The sequence below is a fragment of the Mesoplodon mirus genome (assembly GCF_964341445.2).
Source record: "Mesoplodon mirus genome assembly, chromosome: 14".
In the NCBI taxonomy this organism is placed as follows: domain Eukaryota; kingdom Metazoa; phylum Chordata; class Mammalia; order Artiodactyla; family Ziphiidae; genus Mesoplodon; species Mesoplodon mirus.
In genome coordinates this window covers 48,530,207-48,550,502 of record NC_138990.1, presented here as the reverse complement: position 1 = coordinate 48,550,502, position 20,296 = coordinate 48,530,207, and the positions used below count along the sequence as shown (strand labels likewise).

At 40.9% G+C, this 20,296-nt stretch overlaps 1 protein-coding gene across 1 annotated transcript; it reads right to left on the bottom strand.

The window, feature by feature from the left end:
- Positions 1-424: 424 nt before the first annotated feature.
- On the bottom strand, positions 425-15,144 carry YPEL5 (yippee like 5). The gene is made up of 3 exons (XM_082642805.1): positions 14,996-15,144; positions 2,818-2,982; positions 425-1,367 (listed from the first exon to the last, which is right to left on the bottom strand). Exons 2-3 carry the CDS (start codon positions 2,956-2,958, stop codon positions 1,143-1,145), a joined length of 366 nt encoding a protein of 121 aa, XP_082498931.1. The 5' UTR covers positions 2,959-2,982; positions 14,996-15,144; the 3' UTR covers positions 425-1,142.
- Between the last annotated feature and the right edge of the window lie 5,152 nt (positions 15,145-20,296).

Below are 20,296 nucleotides of genomic sequence, written 5' to 3'. Positions count from 1 at the left end.
GGGGCCAAGTAGAGTTTCAATTTCAACAGCTAAACTTCTGAGGGAAGATCTGAGAAAATAATGCTAGAAGATCTAGTCCTTTGATGTAACTATCAGGCTCCACAGACTTGTCAAAATCAATGCAAAACTGAGGATAGGCTGAAACACTTTGCAAAAAGGTAGTTTTAGATAGGCTGCTTCACTTCCCTCCCTTTAAAACAGATGCAGATGAAATGCTTTCTGCATGAATGCACACTGACATTCTGTTCAACTGTTTTCTAAATGCAATACTGTGGATTTAAACAGTATGCTTTAATTTAAACAAAGTAGAATCTTATACACAATTTAGCTTAAGAGATGAAAAGAAACACTACTATGAAAATTACTTATCAAATACTCTGCTCTTTTAAAAGGTGATTTTAAAAGCAACACAGGACCAAAAACATCCAACTATTACTTTATTTATATTACTATGCTTAAGTTACATGGAAAAGACAACCAAGCAGTTCTGCCCCATATCAGGAAAAGTTTCCAATCAACACCAATTATGTGGTGACAAGTAACTAGGAATGGTGACATCTTTGGGTCAAGACTGACAATGAAGAATGGGCTCTGATGCTACGGTTCATCTCCAACAAGAATATGGCACAATGGCCAGCACAAGCCATACTAACACTGAACCTTTAGCGCTGGTCACAAATTCGGATCTCTTCTCTGAAGCTAGCAAATCAAGTGAAATAACTGGGTTTAAAAAAAAGTTTTAAAATGAAGCCCAAATAAATTTAAGAACCATGCTCTTGACACATTTTCCTTTCAAAATTTACATAAAACACTTTTTCACTCTAATGGCCCAGATATTTTTCCTCACATAGCCCACCATGTAGCTGCAGATAGACTATTCTGCCTCAAGATGTAAACATAGGGGGAAAAAATTAACGGCATCCGCATAATATTCTCTCTACACACTGCTGTTGGATGGAAATAGAAAATTAAAAAAAAAAAAAAAAAGAAAGAAGGAAAGAAAGGTTCCATCATAGATTCTCACAACCTCTTGTTCCACAGTTCATGAATCCGACTCTGATGCTAAGGTGACAGTGTATGTAAGTAGATTTTTGTTTTCAGTGAAGAAGACCTGGGAAAAAGATGGATTTATCTCTTTTTCTTCAAGAGTTATCAGATGGTACGTGCTCCTCAAAGCCCTCACTTTCTCGAACTAGCGCACGTTCTAGGATCACACGGCCTTCCTTATAACGCTGGCTGTCTTCAGTGGCAAACTCATAGATCCATCCCAGTTTGCTATTGCAGTTTTTGCAGCTCACATCTCGAACCATGTGGCGGCCAGTGAGCATGACCCGGTCTTGAACTTCACTGTACTGCAGGTTAACTACCTAAGAAACATGTGAAAACAAAATTGCAAAGCCATGTAAGTTATCTGCCAAAAATGGTACACAATATTTTTGTTGGTGCAAGAACAGCAACTTCAGAAAAGCAAATAGCAGTTGTTACTTTAGTCAAACCTGCAATACACTTCCCAAGAGCTATTTTTACAAACGGCTGGGATAGGTAAGCATCTGTACTCAACTGGACATCTAATGTAATCATGCATTATTGTATTAGTCTAAGTCACACTATTATACACGTTAGTTACACTTCTCTGTTATAGTGAAGAGTCCTTAACTTGGAGTCATAAAACGTAGGTCTGGGTCCAACTGTTATAATTCACCACTCAATGATGAGTACAACTAAGGCTACCAATGCAAAAGAACCTAATACGCAACAGGTACTCCATAAAAAGAAATGTGGCAGATTTGTTTCTGAAATTACATTTTATCTACAAAGAGACTGGGGTAGATTAGTTTTCAAGTGGGTTCAGAGAATCTGTGAAGAATTTCCAATGATTCTTAACACCCAATAATCTTCTACGCTTTACTTTTCTGTAAAGAGCCAGATAGTAAATACTTTTGGCTTTGAGGGCTATATAGTCTTTGTTATAGTTATTTAGCTCTGCTGTTGTAGCACAAAAGCAACCATAGATAATAAATAGAAGAATAAATACGGTTGTGCTTCATTAAACTTTACTTACAAAAACAGGCAGCTGGCCTGCCATGGTGTGCCAACCCCTGCTCTATACTGAAATAAAGACCAAGGGGTATATACGCTATCAATTCTTTGAGAAAAAACTTGTTTCTTTGAGAGAAAAAACTTGTTTCTAAGTGGAACAGAGGAGTGTTCACTGGAGAGGTTTAAGTTGAACTTCTAAGAACAGGACCTCGGACTAGTTCTGTTCCTTAGCGTAAAGTATTGGGAAATTCAAGTTTGCTGGTACACATTAGATTCCAGGAGGCAGAATCACATCAACCCATTTCAAAGCCAGCCAGAAATTACAGAAGGAGGCAGACTATACATTAATGTTTAAGTCAGGAAGTGCTCTTCCTGTTAGCAAACCTCTTAGCCAAATCATAATCAGAAGGATGACTGGTAGGCATAAATTAAAGCAAGGGAAGTTGGTTAGATGATCCTTATTCACTTGCACTGTCAAACTATGACAGTTTAATGCAGCTACCTCCCTATAAGGATAAATCAGTGATATGGGGGTGTCTTGGCCCCTTCAATAGTCTGTGAAGTAACTACCAAATTCTTACACTGAATTTCTGAAGCAACGGAGACCACCCTTCTTATTATAATACAATCTTTAAACTCTCAACAATCAGTTCTGTAGAGCACAGCTCTCATTCTGACTCTTCCTGGCATCTCCATGCTCTGAGGAGTATTCTGGTACTGCTATCAAATATATCCACTGAACCCACTTAGGAAATGAAACTGGTTTTCCCCACCAACCTTGTTAAAAAGAAATGCTCTGCCAGTGGCGCCTGTGAATCGAGTGGAGATGAGTTCTGAGCGGTTGGTCAGGATCGTATCGCAGTTTGCACAGGAAAACAGACGGGTACCACCAATATGATCAAGGAAAATCCTGCCCATTTTTATAGCTGAAGTTCTAAAAACCTAGGAGCAAATGGAGAAGGACAAGAAACACATTATGATTTTTTGAAAAAATTTGCTAGTATCTACTTGGTGGTGTCATAGAGAACCATTTATATACACATATGTGATCTCTTTATAGTACTAAATACGTGAAATAACTGACTCTGAACAAAAGGATACAAAGTTCACACACTGAGGAAACAAACAGTCATATCCAAACTAAGAACATTTTAGAAGCAATAAGTCAAGGAAGTAAACATGCTTAGGAAGGCCAAAGAATGGTATCACTTCTCTTTTGATCGGTATGAAAAAAAAACAGGAAGACAGTGGAATATCAAACTGAATGATGAGAAGCACAAGCAGAGAGCCGTGAGAAAAGAGGTTTAGCACAGGGTTAAGTATACATTCTGAGTATGTGTAATTTGAGAAAAGACTTGTGGGACGAGAGTGGGATGATCAGATAAAAGTAGAAAAAGGGGCGATCAGAAAACAAGAAGAGGGTAGTCTGGTTCGAGAGCATGGGGGGCCTGGCTCTCTGGTCATCAGGGGCGTCAACAACCACGAAGGGGTGATGGCAGTGACAGTAGTTACGTTGGAGTCTGTGGAGCACTGTACTAGGATGCTTTACTTATTTCAAAATCATCACGACAACTCTGTGAAGTTATCGCCCCCACTTCAAAGATTACCCAAGGTTACTAACTGGTCAAAGGTTCCACAGCTTTCAAGTCCAGAAAATTGTGACCGGAATACGGCTCACCCAAGTCAAAGACAAAATTTTTCCATTACTCTAACACAAGAAGAGGACACACAAGATGGTCTAGGCTGGTGTAAGGCTAGGAAAACAAGAACAGAGAGGAAGGGAAAGATGAGCTGTCGTTATATAGCTTACTATTTTTAAGAAATCCTTCCAATTCAACAAATCACAGAAGTTCTGAAACACTGCAAAAAAATCTCTGAATCCAACTTCTGAAACAGGGATAATCACACTCCAATATTTTAAAACTTAGGAGAGTTAATATATGCAACTCCTTAAATTCACTGCAATTAATCCCCTAAAACAGTATTTTTAAGATCTAGACATAGTCAAGAATACACTATAGCTTTTCATTTTAAAAAGCATTTATTCCTGCGTGTAGTGATCAGCTCCTATGTTTTAAATATTTAACATTATATGTCTTTAAAATGGCACGCAGAGCTAACACAGCTACCACTATGGAAAAGAAAAATCTAGAAGCCATGTGTAATCCACTGTTGTCTTAAACTTGGGGAAATTCCATTACAAATTAAAAAGAAAATTCCATTCCTTCTAACATCTATCAACTTCCTCAGCCATTAGGCAGTCCTAATGTCATCAGAAATGTCATTGTCACAAAGATAATTATGACTCCCATTACACACTATGATATGGAAGTTCAATAAAGAATGAAAAACAGGGCTTCCCCGGTGGCGCAGTGGTTGAGAGTCTGCCTGCCGATGCAGGGGACGCAGGTTCGTGCCCTGGTCTGGGAAGACCCCACATGCCGCGGAGCGGCTAGGCCTGTGAGCCATGGCTGCCGAGCCTGCACGTCCGGAGCCTGTGCTCCGGCCACAACAGTGAGAGGCCCGTGTACCACAAAAAAAAAAAAAAAAAAAAAGAATGAAAAATAGTGACTATAATTACAATTTATAGCTTGTAAAAGGAAAGCCAGTGCACTAACAAAAGTGTCAATGAGTAAACCCTGTGTAAAAACACAAGACTTAAGAAATAGCATTTAGCTTTCTGATTATATTTCTGCAAAATGACAACAGAAGGTAAGACTCGCTGCCTATTGTTTCAGTCTCTAGAACAGCATTACTTTTCCCAGATGCCTAAGAACACATTATTTGTTATGCAGAGGTCAAAGGTTGCAAATCTGAGGCCTGCTGGCTGAATTCATTTGGTGGCAGAGCGATACAGCAGTGAACAAAACAACCCTTCCCTCACAAAACATTAGTGGACATGTTTAATCTGGCCCACAGTTTTTTACTTTTAATAAAAAACCTCTGAGAATCATTTAAAGTTTGAGAGATTTCATTAAGAGCCTGTATTGGGCCTTTTTAAAAAAAAAGCAAAAAAAAAAAAAACAACAATGGGGAGAGCTGGCAACACAGGGAATATATTCTCTCATAGGGCAACGACTGGCTAGAGCTGAGTGGTGGCCGCGACTCCCCCAGCTAGGCCATTTCATTTGCTTTGTGTCCATTCTGTGCCACAAAATTACTTCACCTGTTAAGACACTTGAGTTTATGACTCTTGATATAAATTAAGCATTCAACGACCCTGTGAGTAGTTGATTTTGGTCATGTTTCTTAATACCGGTCAATTACAGAAAGGATCAACATCAGGGTTTTATAGTCTCACCTCTGAAGACACAGTCCTCAGAATCTATATTTCTCTGAAAATTAGTATTTGTGCAGTAATTTAGCCTCCAGCTTGGGCTTCTGGGAACTGTTACTTTCAAGCCAATTTTCCTTCAAACTTTTAAATACAATGTTCATCTTGTAAGTTATTTCAACCATAATGCAAGAATAACTAGATATTTTTGAATTGACTGTGACATATACAATACTATTGAGAAAAATGTTCAGAACTTCAAAATGAACTCTCCCTATACCTTCCACGTACATCTCAATCTTTGGTTCAGTATTACAACATAGCTGTGGCCATCTGCTTGCTACTGGATACAGGCAAACTATTTCTAAATGGGGTAAATAGATTTAACATGCCTTCTCTTCCCTGCTTCAAATTCAGACTATTTTTAACTTTTACCCAGCTATTTTTTTACCAGATTCAGTTACATGATTCATTACCAAGACTAAAAATATCTGTACAGAATCACTATTCCCAATTGCAGTTGCCATTTGGAGAGTTCTATATATGTATATAAAACTGTAAAATGTAGTTCTTATTTGCCAAAAGAGATAAGCTAGAATGCCATGGAATCTAGCAGAAGCAAGCAAAACACCACTTGCTGTTGAAGGTCTCTGGGACGTAGAAAAACCTCTGCAGGCCACTGGGTCCCAGGTGTTAGGCTTTAGCTTCGCTGGGCTAGGAGTGCTCACTTCCCCTGTGCACACTCGGGAGGACTGCCGTCAAGCAGACTGCCACTTCATTACAGAAGGGGGAAGGTCATTAAAAAGCTAAAACATAACACCTGAATCAGGTTTCTCTGGACCTGGACAATATATTGAACTCTGCCTTAGACTTAATAATTTAGTGTCTACACTGTATATGGGACACTGCATTTGGTACTTTACATATCACATTTAATCTTGACAATTTCTAAAGTAGATATGTATTATCCTAATTTTGTAGAGGAAGAAATAAAGACTGTGACTTTATGAAATCAGCCAAACTGGGATCTGAACTAAATTCTGCTCCAGTTCTTTTCACCCCACTAACTCTCTAGTGATCAGAAGAAACAGCCAGATTCAGTCTTTCTCCCTCAGATTTATCATGCACCCCTCCCGTCTCCATGCTGAACCTCCTATATTCCCTAACTTTGTTGATGGCAACTCCAATCACTCTCCTAAACTAGAAACCCTGGCAACTTCTTTAAGAAACTGCAAAATTGACAATACCTCCTCAATCACTTTTCGAGGTCTTTACTCCCCCTCCCTCATCAATGTCTTAGTTCAAATTCTCATCACTTCTAGATAAACCTCTTGTGGTCAGGGAGTGTGCATTAGTAAATGCAACATACATTCACAGGTGCCACTTCATTTATGCTAAATTAGATAGTGCTACAAAAGGTACTTCAGCCTTACTTACTTACAAAAGACATGGACTTCAGCCACCCCTTTCTAAGAGCTTATACAGACCACTCCTCTACAAACTTTGAAACTTTTTATCTGACAGGATAGAATATAGCTGATTCTTCAAAAACAATCTTCTTAAAGGAACAATTTATGTAACATAAAATTTGGCCATTGTAAGTGTACAAATGAATGACTTTTAGTAAATTTACAGTTGTGCTACCATCACCACAAACCCTTTAGCTTTAGAATACTTCCATCACCTCCCCCAAATCCCCACAAACCCTTCTTCAGTCAATCTCCAGCCACAGGCAACCAATGATCTACCTTCTGACTGTTTTTACATCTAAATTATTTCCCAGGTATGCTAATCACCTTGCTTGAATTTAGAAGAGTACCAAATATCTTCAGTCACATATCTCTAAAATATCTTAAGAATGAATTGCTTTCACAGATGACTAATGTTCTCTGTATTGATTCTGGGGGCACTTACTGTGTCCCTAAGTAATAAAATGTGTTATGGTATCAGTGTTGAAGTTCAAGTTTATAACCAAAATTAGCACCAAACTCATCATTAATTAAAGCTTTAAGACGCTCTCTTCCTTTTTAGCATTTCAAGCAAAAAAGAATCTAATAATCTTAATTTTTATAAGTGCCATTCCCCAAATAATTTAATAAATAAGGTCTCTTGGGTACTAGATTTTCTTTGCTGTTATTAAAACCCTTAAAAGGCGGAAGTAAGAAAATTATCAAATTTGAGTGTTTAACTGGAAGCCTAACATCAGTTCATTTGAAATTACTGGAAACAGTGAGGTGTCAGGTTGAAAATGTAAGTGAAATTCACACATGATATGTTGATATTTTAGTAATTGATTTCAATTTCCTCCCTCTTCAATAAATAGCATTTAGCTACCTACAATTTTCAATTTCTATTTTAATAGGAGACTCCAGTGAAGCAATACATTAAGACCTTTTCCTTTTTACAGATTTTTTTTTAATTTATAGGATTTATAGAATCTAAGAGAAAAAATGGTTTTTCTCTTTCAGAAATCCACAAATATAGTCTCCAGGAATGTATTATTTTAAAAATTAAGACATTATGGACTATATAATTTCCTAGTTTGAGTCCAGGTCAATAAAACAATTTTCTAAAAAAAGGTTTTTTGGGCTTCCCTGGTGGCACAGTGGTTGAGAGTCCGCCTGCCGATGCAGGGGACGCGGGTTCGTGCCCCGGTCCGGGAGGATCCCACGTGCCGCGGAGCGGCTGGGCCCGTGAGCCATGGCCGCTGGGCCTGCGCGTCCGGAGCTTGTGCTCCGCAACGGGAGAGGCCGCAACAGTGAGAGGCCCACGTATCGGGTGGGGAAAAAAAAAAAATTAAAAAAAATTTTTTTTGAGATTTAGTATTTTAGAGCAGTTTTAGGTTCACAGCAAAATAAGGCAGAGATTTTCCACATGCTCCCTGCCCCCACAAATGCATACCCTCCCTCATTATCAACATCCTTCACCAGAGTGGTACATTTGTGACAACTGATGAACCTATGACACATCATAACCACCCAGGGTCCGTAGTTTATTAGGGCTCACCCTCAGTGTTGTACATCTTATGGGTTTAAACGAATGTATAATGGCATGTATCCATCATTATGTTATCACTGCTTTAAAAATTCTCTGGGCTCTATTCATCCCTCCCTCCCCCACCAACCCCTGATCTTCTTACTCTCTCCATAGTTCTTCCTTTTCCAGAATGTCATACCGTTGGAATCATACAGTATATAGCCTTTTCAGATTGGCTTCTTTTTCTTACTAATATGTATTTGAGGTTCCTCCAAGTCTTTCCATGGCTTGATGGCTCATTTCTTTTCAATGTTGAATACTATTCAACTGTCTGGATGTACCAGTGTATTTAACCATTCACCTACTGAAGGACACTGTGGTTGCTTCAAAGTTTTGACAATTATGACTAAAGCTGCTATAAATATCCCCATGCAGGTTTTTGTGTGGACCTAAGTTTTCCATTGGGTAAACGCCGAAGAGTGTCACTGCTGGATTATATGGTATGTTTCGTTTTTTAAAAAACCACCATACTGTCTTCCAAAGTGGCTGTACCATTTTGCATTCCCACTAGGAATGAATGAGCTCTACAACCTCACCAGCATTTGGTGGTGTCAGTATTCTGGATTTTGGCCATTCTAATAGGTGTGTAGTGGCATCTCACTGTTTTAATTTACATTTCCCTGATGACATATGATGTGGAGCATCTTTTCATGTGCTACTTGCCATCTGTGTATCTTCTTTGGTGAAGCATCTGTTAAGGTCCTTGGCCCAGTTTTTTTTTTTTTTTTTTTTTTCCTGTATGCGGGCCTCTCACTGTTGTGGCCTCTCCCATTGCGGAGCACAGGCTCCGGACATGCAGGCTCAGCAGCCATGGCTCACGGGACCAGCCACTCCGCGGCATGTGGGATCTTCCTGGACCGGGGCATGAACCCGTGTCCCCTGCATCGGCAGGCAGACTCTCAACCACTGCACCACCAGGGAAGCCCTTGGCCCAGTTTTTAATTGGGTTGTTTTGTTATTGTTGAGTTTTAAGAGTCCTTTGTATATTTTGGGTAACAGTCCTTTATCAGATATGTCTTCCGCAAATTTCTTTCAGTCTGTGGCTTGTCTTTTCATTCTCTTAACATTGTCTTTCACAGAGCAGACTTTTTCATATTAATGAAGTCCAGCTTATCAATTATGTATTTTCATGGGTCATGCCTTTGGTGTTGTATTTAAAAAGTCATTGCCATACTCAAGGTCATCTACATTTTCTCCTATATTATCTTCTAAGAGTACTATAGTTTTGCATTTTACATTTAGGTCTGTGATCCACTTTTAATTTTTGTGAGTGGGGGTGTAAGGTCTAGATTCATTTTTTGCATGTGAATGTCCAGTTGTTCCAGCACATTTAAGATTATCTTTGCTCCACTGTACTGCCTTTGGTCCTCTGTTAAAGATCAGTTGACCACATTTATGTGGACCTATTTCTGGGCTCTCTATTCTATTCCACTGATCTATTTGTCTATTCTTTCACCAATACCATACTGTCTTGATTACTGTAGATATATATTAAGTCTTGAAGTTGGGTAGTGTCAGTTTTCTGACTTTATTCTCCTCCTTCAATACTGTGTTGGCTATTCTGGGTCTTTTGCCTCTTTATAGAAACTTTAAAAACAATTTGTTAATATTCACAAAATAACTTGTTCGAATTTCGACTGAGACTGCATTGAATCTACAGAACAAGTTGAGAAGAACTGACATCTTGACAACATTGAGTCTTCCTATCCATGAACACGGAATCTCTCTCCATTCATTTGGTTCTTGTTGATTTCATTCATCAGAGTTTTGTGTTTTTCCTCATATAGATTGTATACACATTGTTAGATATGTACCTAAGTATTTCTTTGGGGGGGGGCGGGCGTGCTAATGTAAATGGTACTGTGTTAATTTCAAATTCCACTTGTTCACCACTGGTACTGATTTATACACACCACACACACATACGCAGTAACAAATATCCTGTTCATTAGTCTGGTTCATTGCTGAATATATTCTTTAAAAGCAGGGGTCAGCAAACGAAGACCTACGGACAAAATTCAGCTCACCACCTATTTTCGTATGACCCACAAGCTAAGAATGCTTTTTACACTTTAAAATGGTTGGGAAAAAACACTGAAAGAATATTTGTGACATGAAAATTACATGAAATTCAAATTTCAGTGACCATAAATAAAGTTTTATTGGGACAGAGCCATACCCATTTGTTTATACTTAGCTGCTCTCTTACTACAATGGCAGAATTTGAGTATTTGCTACTTAAACCTTATGGGCTGCAAAGTTCACAATATTCACTATCTGGCCCCTGACAGAAGGTGTGCTGACCCTTGCTGAAAAAACTGGAGAGCAGAAGAGTTCTTCATTTAGAAAGCAGTCTTTCTCAGAAAAAAAGGAAACTTGACTGGCATTCAGGTTTAAGGATCAACAGGAGTATCCAACAAAATCAATTTAATCCCACTCCCCTTTTCTTCATGGATTTTCTAACTAAAGTCCTTAACTTTCTGTAGTAAATTCAGCATGTTGAAGATCAACAATACAAAGATTATAAAAATAGATAGTATACCCAGCTGCTGCCTCCTTCTCTCTCCACCCCTAGGATTTAAACAATGTAGCCCAAATACTTGAACTCGGTGTTCCAATCTCAGCTCTGCCGCTTAAAAGCTGCATAAACTTTGGGTAAGGTATCCTCACCTCAGTTTCTTCATCTATAAAACGGTGGCAGCAGCACCCATCTCTGAGTTGTGGAAATTAAATGGCGATAATACATTTTGAGAACAGTGCCTGGCACACAATAAATGCTAAATAAAGATAAATCTAGTAAAATTAGATTATCTTCTTCAACATTCTCCACCTGAACTTCCCCCTCCAATTACAGATGAAGAAAGCAAAGCTCAGAAAGGATATGAAACAAACAATAATAATTAACTGGCTTCATTTCCTGTTAATCACTGCAAAGCTAAGTGACCAGGTGATAGAAATTACATGCAGGAGGAAAGTTAGAAACCCTTTGAAGCACCTCAAATTCTCAGTATCATAATTCTAGGTTTTAAAATAGGCACTTGCCCTCCCTGTAACTAATAATCCAGTTCGGACTCAACCCTGGCAATTAGAATTCACAGAAGGAGGAATCACACTTCCCAGCCCTAAAAATACCAGGGAGGCATCTCTAAGAACCCTCTGGTGGGAAAACACCCAGTCCACAGATAGACTTTTCCTTTGTAAAATAATTATTTCCTCAGGGCACTTCCACAGACCACAAAACACACACTCCACCCAACTCTATCTATCATTGGACAGGTAAGAGGGGCTTTTCCACTGCACTAGGAGGTGGTGGGCAAATGCAAGACACAAAAACTCTCTCCTGCAGGGAACTGAGTGTGCAGGAGCCTAGGGCAGAAAGGGTTAAAGGAATCTGCCCTTCCAGGAAAGGCTGTGTTTTGCAATGGTTTGGCTAAAATGGAAACATGCGGGAGCAAGTTTGTATATCTGGTTTTCAGTCTCTTCCCTCTCCAAAAAGGGAAGGAACAAAACTCTAAGGACTTTCAACAGTGCTGGGTTGATTACTATAATTAACATCTAATGCTACTGTTATCTCATCAACTATTTCAAACGAATTTGTGATGAAGTTCTATTGAAAACCTACAAGAGAAAATAATAAATTGAATTTGATCCATAAAACCAATTTTCCTTTTTTTTTTTTTTTTTTTTTTTTTTTTTTTTTACAAAATGTTCACCAAGCCAAGGTTTCAGTGACACAAGAAAGCTATGCTTTCCTCTTGCTCTCTTGCAATACCTGACCAGTTTACTTTGCTGTTTCAAATGATATTCTGGTTGTGGAATCAGGTCTTCATTTGACAGTAAGTTTTATATTTTTGTTCTTGCCCTGCAAATAATGCCTTTGCTGTTGTTAAACGTTTTCCAAGTTCACTATGTTTCTATAATTCTTATTGTTCAGTCATCTCTAGAAAATAAGACTAGTCATGTAACTCAGTGAGTCAGCTAAACAATCTGAGTTGGTAATCTCCCCAAAACAGCTTTTGGCAAGACAAATTCAAGATCTCTCATTTGCTGTGATGCAATACCATGAGTCAAAAAAGCCTCTAATTGGATGGACTGGAGTACAATTTAACTCTCTGGTTTCCTGATTCAGGTGTCAAGTAGCAAGTTTCATGTCACAGCTAAGGTTCAGTTCCTACACCACCAAGACATTACTACACAGGATTATCAGAGAAACCGATATTGGTTTATATAGTCATTTAGGCACTATGAAACCTAAAGTGATAATCTGGACAGGATTATACTTAGTAGGACTATCTTCACATCTTGATATTTAGGATTAGCTTTATGTCTCATGGACTGTTTTTTTGGAGGGTAGTAGCTAATTTAATCTCGTTTTTAGACTTAATTTTGGCCTTATTTCCCTTCCTTTTTTATTTTCTAAACTTTTTTCTTTCCTACCACTTAAATAGAGCAAAAGAAAAGGCAACTAAGTCTAGGGAAAGGTCCTCAATGATCCAGCCAATCCAGCCAGATTATTTTAGAAGCAGCAACATGTATTTTACATGTCGTTAAAATCCAATTTAGTGTCCCTGTATAGGGTTAAATAACTTACTTAAGCACATTTCATCAACACCCTCTCCTATAGATAAGGTGGCTGCCAGAAATAAACTTAAAAAAGAAAAAAAAAAAAAAAAGCCAAACAGTAAGCCTGTATTGGGCACTGAGCTGGGTGAGAATGTGATAAAGGCAGACATTGGTCCTTTCCAAGGAGCATGACATTTTACCTGGTATTCCAGTACAAAGCCAGAAAGATAATGGCATATGTGGAAAATACTTTGTGTGCCAAATTCCACAAGCTCTACCTTTTCACTATCTATAAAGGCTCTGGGCCTCTTTTTTTTTCCTCCTAGGCCTCTGTTTGCCCAATAGCATCCCAAAGCCTCTTCATTTTCTAGGTCTAATTAATATCAATCCACTTGGGCGCTTCACTCTTACTTCTCACTGCCCCATTTTTGAACTCCTACAACATCATTTCATAACTTACTAATATTTAACTGCGTGGTGTTACCCAATTTCATTTGCCTATGCCTTTTTACTAAAAACTGTGCGTTTCTAGAGAAAAGATCTTAAAATCTTTGCAATTTCCTTCTTACCTAACATAGCGCGAGTATGCAATAAACTTTTAGGGGAAGATTCCACCAAGACACTTCACATCTGGCACAAATATGTACCCTGGACACACTTCATGCATTTTGGTTCGTCTTTTGTTGGAACACAGCTGCAACACTGCATTCGCGACTGTGCAAGATTAGCTAATACCCTATTACCCCCAGTTACTTCAGCAAGTCTAATTTCCCCAAAACACAAGGTTAGCCTGAGGTTACTTCTGGTTTTCCATCTGTCAAGGAGATCTGAAATAAAAATCCTCAGATTACCAACAGGGCTCTGTAAACAGAAAAAATTTAAAAATAAATGAGCTGTACACCTTCCCAGACTCTCCGCGCAAGAGGAGATTAATCGGTGTCGGGATTAAACAGATCTGTGTAGTATTCCAATTTTCCAACTCCCACTGTCCGGAATACTCATTGTCCTACCTACGAGTGCAGAATAAAGCGGTGGCCAGGGCGCGCATACGCCCCACCGACAAGGAAATCAAGGATGCTGTTCGCCGTGGGGCAGCAGGCGGCCGCGCGACCCCCCGCGCCGGTGACCACCGCCGCAGCAGCCCACGCCCCGCAGCCCCGGCTGGCCCCAGCTGATTGCGGGCACGTGACGCCGCGGGCCAATCGGGAGGGGCCGGGGCCCGAGCGCGGCGCGGCCGGGCCTCCTCAGGCACAACAAACACGGGCCGGAAACAGCTGAGCGGGCGGCCCCGCGGCCTCGGCCGCCAGACGGCCGCCCAGCAGTTGCGCCACGCCCTCCGTCAAGCGCACCCCTCCCTCGGCCCGGGGATCTCCTGGGGTGCAGGAGGGCAGGGTGGCGGGCATCCAGCCTTTGGGGGGCAGCAAACAAAAGCCAACGCCGACCCCCGCCCATGGCCACTGCCAGCCGAAAGGGGATGTGGCCCTTTTGAAGGACAGGCCACGCCGTGGCGTTATTAACGCCGCACATCTCGGAGCGGAGTTCCGACTTCACCTCGGTGCTGTGGGCGCAGGCCCCGGCGGAGACCGCGGCGGCGCGGAGTCCGGGGCGCGCCCCCGACACTGCGGCGGGGACGCGGCCCATGGGGGCGGGGCAGCCCAGGCGACGGGGTCGCCGGCCAAACTGCCCGCGGAGGGGCGCCGGAAGCCCCGGCCGCGACGTGCAGGGCCTTCGAGGCTGCGCCGGGGCGGGAGGGCGCGGGCGCCGAGATGGAGGTCGCGTCTGTTGCGGTTGCGCCGGTTGCCCCGGTTGCGCGGCGGGGGCGGGCTGACGGCGGCCGCCGCGCCTGGGCCTCACAAAGAGGAAACAGGCCAGCTCGTCAGCCCGCAGCCCCGGCACCGGAGCCCGCCCAGAGGGGCGGGGGTCGGCCGCGCTGGGACCCCGGAGGGAGCGCGGGGAGGAAAAGGCACTTCCTGCCTGGGCCCCCCGACCCGGGCCGATCCCGAGTGTTTCGAAGCCGCTGACCCGGAGGGGCGCCTCAGCCCCCCTCGGGCCCCGAATCCAGCCCCCGACCGCCGCACTCACCCCGAGCGGCTGTAAGATCCACGGCCGCCAGCGGCTCTTTGGTCCTCAGCTGAAATGAAGCCCCCTCAGCCAGCGGAGTCTCCAGGTTTAGTCAGGCCCTGGCCTTGGCCCCGCCTCTCCCTGGTTGGGCCTCAGCGTCAATCACCCGTCGTAGCCCCGCCCTTCGAACAGTCGGCTCTCCTGGTTGGCCCAGAACGCTCATCATTTCTAGACCCCGCCCTCTCCTCGGCACCCTGCCCTTTCCGCTGGGCCCCGCCCCTTCCCTGGCTCACCCTCCCCCACTCCCGCTCCCCTTTGCGTCGCGGCCCACCCCTCCCAGAAGCCGCAGACCCAGGGCAATCTCCCTCCAGCTCGCCCCGCCCCTGACCCAACGCCCGGGACTCGGAAAGCCAATCAAAGAGGCTAACTCTGCCCCCTCTCCAGACGCAGCCAATGTGGAGAGACCTGAGATCCACCCCCTTCCCAGCTGAGAGCACACAACACAGCGTCCACGTGAGTCAGCTTCTTAAAGGAGACTGCCCGGCCTTTCTAATTGTTGCAGCTGAGAGACAATGCGCGTCATCAGCGTCGCCAGGTGCTGGCTAGGGCCTAGTTTCCTGAGGCCCAGTGATGACAACAATAGACAGTTTTTCTAGGCAAAGCAGGTGCCTGGATAGTTTCAATGCACCGTGTAATTAATTTCTTTGAGATTGTTTACTCTTGCCCCTCCTTACGGTAGGCCAACTTTTATTTACAAACCCCAAACCCTTTGAGTCTGGGCATATAGGAACAACTAAAGAAAGGATTTTTCAGGTGTGGCCGAACTTTATTTACAACTGCCTGAGTTCTTTCTTGGTAGTGGAAGTGTTTATCAAAAAGATGAGAAAATTCAGAGCCTTCTACATGAAGATTTTTTTGCCTCAAGAGAGTCTGAGATTTGTTTGTTGAAAAGGGTAGCTATTCCCTTAATCCTCATCAACGCTTAAAATGGAAGATTTTGCGTCTCATTAAATTAGAATTTCCCAGGTAATTACATTAATGGTCTTTGGATTAATGGATAAAGTAGAAATGTTTGACGATAAAGTAGAAATGTTTGACGATGCCTCTTTCTCAGGTAAAAAATAAAGACTAACATTTGAGACTAACCTGCAAGGTGCTTAAAGCTGTCTTTAGTGGGATAGAGGTTTCAGAGCAAATCGTAGCATTTGACTACTCACCAACCCCAAACTCACCAGTATTTTCATTCAAGGCAGATAAAAACCTGGATTATCTTTTGATAAGTGAGTTTTCCAAGAGATGAGGAAATATTAAACTTCTTAAAAGTTTTTTTTCTCATTATTCATTTGTTTTTACTTAGTTTTAATTACAAAATCAACACATGTTCATTGTAGGAAGGTCATACAGTCTCATTTCATAACAGAGACTGTCCTCTGCTTACAGCTTCATGTGTTTTTTCCTATTCTTCCTGAAAAGGATGTGCATCTCTTATTCCTCAATTTGCTTTTTTCACTCAATATGTTATGGCCATCCTTCCATGTCAAATATATCTTTTATCTACAAATTTACCTTTGTCTCCATAGTTTTTTATAGTAGGACTTCATCTTTTATTAAACATTACTTTTTCTACTAACAGACATGAGGTTGCCTTCAATCTTTTGCTATTAAAAATATATTTTTAGAAACTTGTATTCGTTGATAAAATATTGGTCAAATATTTCTGAATATAATCATTTGAAAAGGGCGTACAATGCCTAAACCCCAAGGAATGAGTTTTTCTCAAAGTGAACACTTTAAGTACCAGCAAAAAACAATGGGAAACATACTTATTCATTTAACAAATACATATAAAGCGCTTACTGTTCCAAGTGCTTTAAAATTATTAACTCACTTTTCATAATAACCCAATGAGGTAAATACTGCTATCATTCCCATTTTACAGCTCAATAAACAGAGGCATATTGATTAACTAACTTGTCCAAGATCACCCAATAGAGGTATTGAATACAACATTTGTAAACTTGTAAAAGAATGATTAAAACCATATTTTAGAAAGATAAATCTAGGTGTTGGTGTTGTGCAGAGTTAGGATCCACATATGAGGAAAGGTGGGCAGATAGGAATGGAATGGAAGGGGTAGGTTTAACATTAACAAGAATGGCTATACAGAACTTACTGACTGTATGTAGGTGGACTAAGAAGAGAGAATTTTCAAAGATAAACCAGAGGTTTTATCCTAGGTGATTGGTAGGGTGACGACTTCCTATTGCTAGGTATAGGGTGGTTGAGAAAGTTGATTTGGGGTGAAAGCTGATGGGTCTGGGCTGATGGTGGCATGCCCATTAAAAATAAAGAATTTACTCTTGAAGATAATATAACAAATATGGAAGAGAAATAAAAAGAAAGTTTGAGAGATTTGATACTGTATCTTGTTTGATTTGTGTTGTACCTATTAATTTAATTTGGAATAAATTTGTACTTTATGATATTGAGACTTTCCCACCAAGAATATGGTATGTTTCTCCATTTATTCAAGTGTTCTTTTATGTCTTCCAGTGAAATGTCATGATATATCTGTCGTCCTTTAGGTTGCTCCTATCTTCTTAGAGTTATATTTAGGTATTGTATATTTTCTGGGGATATTATGGTCTGAGTTATGCCCCCCTGATTCGTATGTTGCAGTTCTAAGCCCCAGTACCTCAGAATGTGACTGTATATTGAGATAAGGCTTTTAAAGAGGTGATTAAATTGAAATGAGGTTCTTAGGGTTGGGCCCTAGAACAATCTGACTGGCATCCTTGTAAAAAGAGGAGATTGGGATATACAAGGGATGTGTGTGCACAGAGAGAAGATGGCCACCTGCAAACCAAGGAGAGAGGCCTCGCTAGAAACCAAACCTGCTGACTCCTTGATCTTGGAATTCCAGCCTCCAGAACTGTGAGAGATGAATTTCTGTTACTTAAGCCACCCAGTCTGTGGTATTTCATTGTGGCAGCCCTAGCAAACGAATACAGGGGGTTACTGTGAATAGAAACTTCTCCTATCATATAACTCTAACTGGTTGTTTGTTATTTTGTAGGAAAGATAACGATTTTATAGTTTACTTTCCTGAATTTTCTGGATAGAAAATTCCTCTGCCTGCAAATGATCATAATTTTGCCTATGTCTTTCTAGTCATTTTGCCTTTTATTTCTGTTTAAATATCCTTGTACACGTATCTTTGAGTACATGCATGAATATTTCTGTCAAACAAATTCCTAGAAGTTATCGATAGTTTGTAAAGTTTCTTTTTTTAAAATGGGTATGCAATTTTATCAAATACCTTTTTAGTGTCTTTTGAGATAAACATTTCCCCCTTTATTCCCTTATGTGATGTATTATAATAACCCATCTCCAACATTAAACTAGATTTACATTTCTTGAATAAAAGTTCCTTCATCACTTGACATATGCTAACTCTGACATTCTTCAAGTCCATAAAATAAGAAACAGGAATATACCAACATACAACAACATACCATGGTGCTTTATTCTGGTTGCTGATTATACTTTCTGGCCTAAACTGTCTGATATCCCCCCAGATGGGTGATTCAATATAACTACAAACCCTGGGTCAGGCTTTCAGAATGCCCTTCTGTTGCTGTTTCCTTGGACCCCTCCTCTGTGCTGATTTGCTTTCTCTTGCTTTAGAGGACTCTCACACTGGCGCTGCTGCTTTAGAGGTAAGACCACCTTTCAAGTGTATGCTTCATGCGCAATCAGCTATGAGCCTCCCCACACTTCCCATGGCCTAGGAAACCTCCTTGCTTCCCAAGCTTGAGACATGTGGGCCTCCACCCACCTGTCTCACTCTGCAGGTACTCATGTCTCATAATTTAAAGTCAGATGAAGACTGTTGGAAATGAGCTACTTCAAAGTTTCTCTACTTGATGTTTTTCCCTACATCACCTACTTTCTTGGCACTTTCTCCTGTGTTGGATGAAAAACAACCTTTCTTCTTTTCCAGAGTCTGATGGACACCTATAATTGGATAAAACTCTGAATCTTAGTTTGTCCTAAACAGAACCCACATTTCCTCTCTCAACAGCAGAGACAAACAACAATTTCCTTAGGCCTAGATTGTCACTCCCTTCTCGTGTCTGTTAATGGACCACAATCCCCCAATCCCCCACAACTTTGTCAATTGCTGCAAGTATTCTTTGGACTCTACATACAGGTGACCTGTCCTGACACCTAACACTATAGTTTAGACCCATGTAACTTCTTACAGTAACCCCTTTATATTTTCCCTTGCTTTATATTGACGTGACATGCATTTGCCGCCCACCCCCCACCCCCATCCTGCTTCCTGCAAAGTGGTTGTTGCCTGGACCACAGGGAACAGGATTCCATCCTAGGGAAAGGAACCTGGATCCTGAATGCTGTGTAGAGTAGAGCTGACATACTAGCCTGGGATGGTTTTCACTTTAACCTAAACTTATGAGAACTCTGGGTAATTTAAACAAAATAGCTCCTTTGGGAAGAAACAGATATATGTAAATACAATTTCAGATTAGTAGTTAACATAAAAAATATAACTTATTCTGAGTTACAGTCCTGCCACTTTACTAAAAGCTGTCTCAAATGTCACTGATCATAAAATTCTTCTTTTTTGTATTTGAAATCATCAGCCAAACATCCATTCTTCAGAATTTTTATTCTTTTGGCTTTGGCAGTAAAGTAGTCACCTATGGTAGACAGAATAATGACACCTTTTGCCCAACAGAGTTATCTGTGTTCTAATGTGTGGAACCTGTGTATGTTACCTTATATAGCAAAAGGACGTTGCAGATGGGATTAAGTTAAGGATCTTAAAATGGAGAGACTATTCTGGATTTTTCAGGTGGGCCCAATATAATGACAAGGGTCTTTATAAAAGGGAGATAGGATGGCCAACGATCATATGAAAAGATGCTCAATATCACTAATCATTAGATAAATGTAAATCAAAACCACAATGAGATATCACTTCATACCCATCAGGATTGCTACTCCTAAAAAAACAAAAACCAAACAAAACAGAAAACAAAAAGTGTTGGCAAGAATGTGGAGAAATTGGAAGCCTGGTGCTCTGTTTTGGGGAATATAAAATGGTACAGCTTCTATGGAAAACAGTATGGAGTTTCCTCAAAAAGTAAAAAATAGAATTACCATATGATCCAACAATTCCACTTCTGGGTATATACCCCAAAGAACTGAAAGTACGGTCTTGAAGAGATGTTTGTATACCCACGTTCATAGCAGCATTATTTACAATAGCCAACAGGTGGAAGTAACATGAGTGTC

Excerpts from the sequence above, each read along its gene's own strand:
- YPEL5 (XM_082642805.1), bottom strand. The coding sequence starts at position 2,958 with ATGGGCAGGATTTTCCTTGATCATATTGGTGGTACCCGTCTGTTTTCC. Across the intron at positions 1,368-2,817 it reads GAGCATTTCTTTTTAACAAG|GTAGTTAACCTGCAGTACAG; the intron begins GTTGGTGGGGAA and ends CATGTTTCTTAG.